Below are 3,631 nucleotides of genomic sequence, written 5' to 3'. Positions count from 1 at the left end.
TAACCTTAGATACCCCCGGTGTCTATATAAACCGAGAGGTGTAGACCGTAGACGCCAATACATACACATACGATCTTGTGGTAGATCAACATGTACTATGTACCCCTTAATCAATAAAATCAAAGCAGAATGTAGGGTGTTCTCTCTTAAAGAGATCCCGAACCTACATAAAATTCCGTGTTCCTATTACCATCATGTAAGGCTAGTAGCTCGGGACTACCTACCTGAGATGTGCTGAATTTGACTCCATCACCAAAACAAGGAAGGGCGTGCAAGCGTGTACGTCGTGTCCACACCGACTCAATCCCGTCCATGCCGATTCAATTCCGGTCTAAATCTGGGTCAAAAAAAATAATAGGTCACGGCACACTCAGTTCCTTTGGGCGTGTTTGGTTGCCCAACTCGCACCTGGCTCGCATCCCTCGTGCAATAAACTGGATGTTTGGTAGACTGCACATGTAACTGGGTCTGGCCCGACTGATGCAAATAGGGCTCCCCAGCCAGGCTGAGCGGAAACGCAGGAATCGTCCGTTCCTTGGATGCAGGCACGAGCTGATGCAAACCTCCTGCACCGCTGCACCCACGTCCCCCCATCACGTGTGCAGCTTCACGCAGGGGTCGCGGTTCCCCTAACCGCAGCTCCCTCATTTGCGTTTCCATCTTGCTCTCGCCCCTTTTCGCACCGCTGCCGGCCTCCGCCGCCATTGCTCACCCCCACTTCTCCGGTACTCCATGTGCGGCGCCGCCTGCCGGATCCAGATCCGGCACCGATTTTCTTTCCCCCGCTGCCATTGCTCCCCCACTTCTCCTGTACTCCATGCTTGGCGCCGCCTGCCGGATCCAGATCCGGCACCGATTTTCTTCCCTACGACATCTCCCACCTCCCCCCTCCTCCACCGGTTCTCAAATTGGTCAATGGTGCCACCTTCTTGTCCTTCACCTCCTCATCTGACCCGCCAGAAGCAGGAAGGGACCTCACCACCCCTCTTCTGCTTCTCCACCGCCGCCGTTGGGAGGTGGTTAGCCGGCCTCTTCTCCAATTTCTTTTTAGTGGGTCAAAATTGATTATTATGGGTTCTTCTAGCTGAAAATAGGGGAATTCACAAACATTTAGATTTTGCCTTTTACTAGTTTCCTAGCGAGGACCGATGATAATTGAAATTTGATGCCAAAGATGATGTGTTCTATATCAGTTTGCACCTTGTCTTGTATTTTGCATCTCATCCATTTAGAAGTTCTTTTTTTCAGGAATTTCTAATGCAGTCTACCAAACAACATCTCTTGTGTACAACATCACTCATGCACATATACCCTAGAGTCCACCAAACACACATGTCGCCTCATCCTTGCATAGTGTAACCAGGCCCGGCTGAGCCTGGCTCCTCCATGCGATGCAGCCTGTAGCTACCCAGCCAACCAAACACGCTCTTTGTGTCACCGCGTTGGTCCGTGCCAAACTGACGCGACCGGCGCTGCGTTCGAGTTCCTTTGAGATGCTGAGACACACCACTTTGCACCATAAACTCTCCACCGAAAGGAAAGAGCAAACTGAACCCTCGAAAAAGAAAGCCATTTGTCCCATTTCCCCCAAAACCATGAACTTCTCCGTTGGCGCCGGCGGTAGTGGAGATGGCGGAGGCGAGGGCGGGAGGGTGCAAGCGGAGCGGTGGCTGGAGATTGCGGCGAAGCTTCTCGCCGCGCGCGACCTCGTCGGCTGCAAGCGCTTCGCCGAGCGCGCGGTGGAGGCGGATCCGCTTCTCCCCGGCGCCGACGAACTCCTCGCCGTCGCTGACGTTCTCCTCACCTCCCAGGCGATGCTCTATACCGGAGAGCCTGACCCATACGCCGTCCTCCAGGTGCCCTCCAAAACCACCGACCACGGCGCCATCTCCCGCGCCTTCCGCCGCCTGGCGCTCCTCCTCCAATCCAGCAACCCCCACCCCGGTGCGGATGTAGCCCTCCGCATCGTCAACGACGCCTACGAACTCCTCTCTGATCCATCACGCCAGCCACTGCGTTCTGCACGTACCAACATCCCTTCTGGTGCTCCCTCTCATCCAGCCGCTGCCGCCGCTCCTGCAGCTGAGGCAACGGACTTCTGGACTGCGTGCCCGTTCTGCTGCTACGTCCATCAGTATCCGCGCGAGCTAGTTGGCCGCGCGCTCAAGTGCCCAAACGAGTCTTGCCGCCGGGGGTTTGTGGCTGTTGAGATCCCTACACAGCCGACCATCGTGCCGGGCACCGAGATGTACCACTGTGCTTGGGGGTTCTTCCCCCTTGGTTTCCCCAACTCGGCGGATCTGGGTGGCAACTGGAAGCCATTTTACAAGGTCTTCCCTTGGAACAATGCGCCAAGTGGTGGGGGTGCCATTGGTAGGAACTATAGTAACCATGGTGGAGGCAGCAATGGCCGGCAGCCGCAGAATGAGAGTGCTCGTGGTGGATCATCCAGAGGTAGGGTCAAGAAGACAACTGCTCGCAAGAAGGTTGGGGCGGGGCCCAAGAGGCGTTCTTTTGGTGGTGGTGTGGAGAGCGGCATTGATGCATCGATGCTTGGACAGGATGGGTGGGCTGAGGGTGAGGAGGGTGAAGGTGGACAGCGGGAGGAGGTAAGAGGGATTAACATAAATGAGGAGGCACAGGCTACAGATGGTACCGGCAGGGCAAATGTCACAGGAGGAGTCGAGGACCTGGGCAGCTTCCATTTGGATGTTGATCCAACCGAGGATATACTAGGGAATCTCGGAAATTTACACAACTTGCCGTTCTTGAGGGTGGATAATCTTGGGAGGATGCTGTAACTGTTCCCATTGCTTGTCATGGTGCTGAAGACCTGAAGTATCGTATGATTAGCTGGGTTGGAACAGATGCTCCAAGGACTGTCTTTACCTTGTTGTAGTTCTTGTTATTGTGCTATTATCTCATCTTGGCAGTGGTAGTGTACTTTGTTGTAGTTTGCTAGCAATGGAGTCGTTTGATTCAGGCTGCCACAGAAGTACTTTGTGACTTTGTGGTGTCTCCAAATTTGTCAGGATATGTGCTCTTGTCTTTGGCAGACAAACTTGTCGGTATTTCTTGTAATGGAAATAATGTTTCGTGGATCAAGTGTTGTTTGATTGGTTATGCTTGTCATGCCACTTTGGTTTCTTCAAAGGGTCCACGGTGACTCGAGAAGTTTCTAAGAGCAACTTATCAAGTAAGTGAAGCTGGCTCCTCTTGTTGAATACATAGACTTTTGTTTTTGCAAAGGCGTATATTAGCTACGATAATGATTGACTTGGCAATACCAAGTTTGTCATTCTACTATGAAGTTGATAATTAAATGATTTAATATGCTTAAATAGGATTTCATGCAGTAGGTAATTACCTCTATTCCTTATGCTATTGATTTTGGTTCATTATGATCACATAATTGTTATTAGGAAATATGGGATTAATTCATGTAATCAGTACGTGATCAAGTTTATTGTTACAAAAGTTATGTACAAAAAGTGCATGGACCGAAACCTATCAAACTAATAAGATGTCTTTACTCTCAACTTACCAAAATTCCATAATACTTGGTCTCTTACAAAATCGGCATCATAATCATCTCGTGTTACAGTGTTCACCTTGTAATGGTTTGCATCTC

General features: G+C 51.1%; 1 protein-coding gene across 1 annotated transcript; it reads left to right on the top strand.

Moving 5' to 3' along the window:
• The first annotated feature begins 1,434 nt into the window (after positions 1-1,434).
• LOC109760796 (uncharacterized) lies at positions 1,435-3,105 on the top strand. The gene has a single exon (XM_020319606.4). The coding sequence runs from the start codon at positions 1,494-1,496 to the stop codon at positions 2,799-2,801; it is 1,308 nt and encodes a 435-aa protein (XP_020175195.1). The 5' UTR covers positions 1,435-1,493; the 3' UTR covers positions 2,802-3,105.
• The last annotated feature ends 526 nt before the right edge of the window (positions 3,106-3,631 follow it).

The sequence above is a fragment of the Aegilops tauschii genome, chromosome 4 (assembly GCF_002575655.3).
Source record: "Aegilops tauschii subsp. strangulata cultivar AL8/78 chromosome 4, Aet v6.0, whole genome shotgun sequence".
Classification (NCBI taxonomy): domain Eukaryota; kingdom Viridiplantae; phylum Streptophyta; class Magnoliopsida; order Poales; family Poaceae; genus Aegilops; species Aegilops tauschii.
Note: the sequence above shows the minus strand (reverse complement) of the source record. Positions and strands in the feature narration are given on the sequence as shown.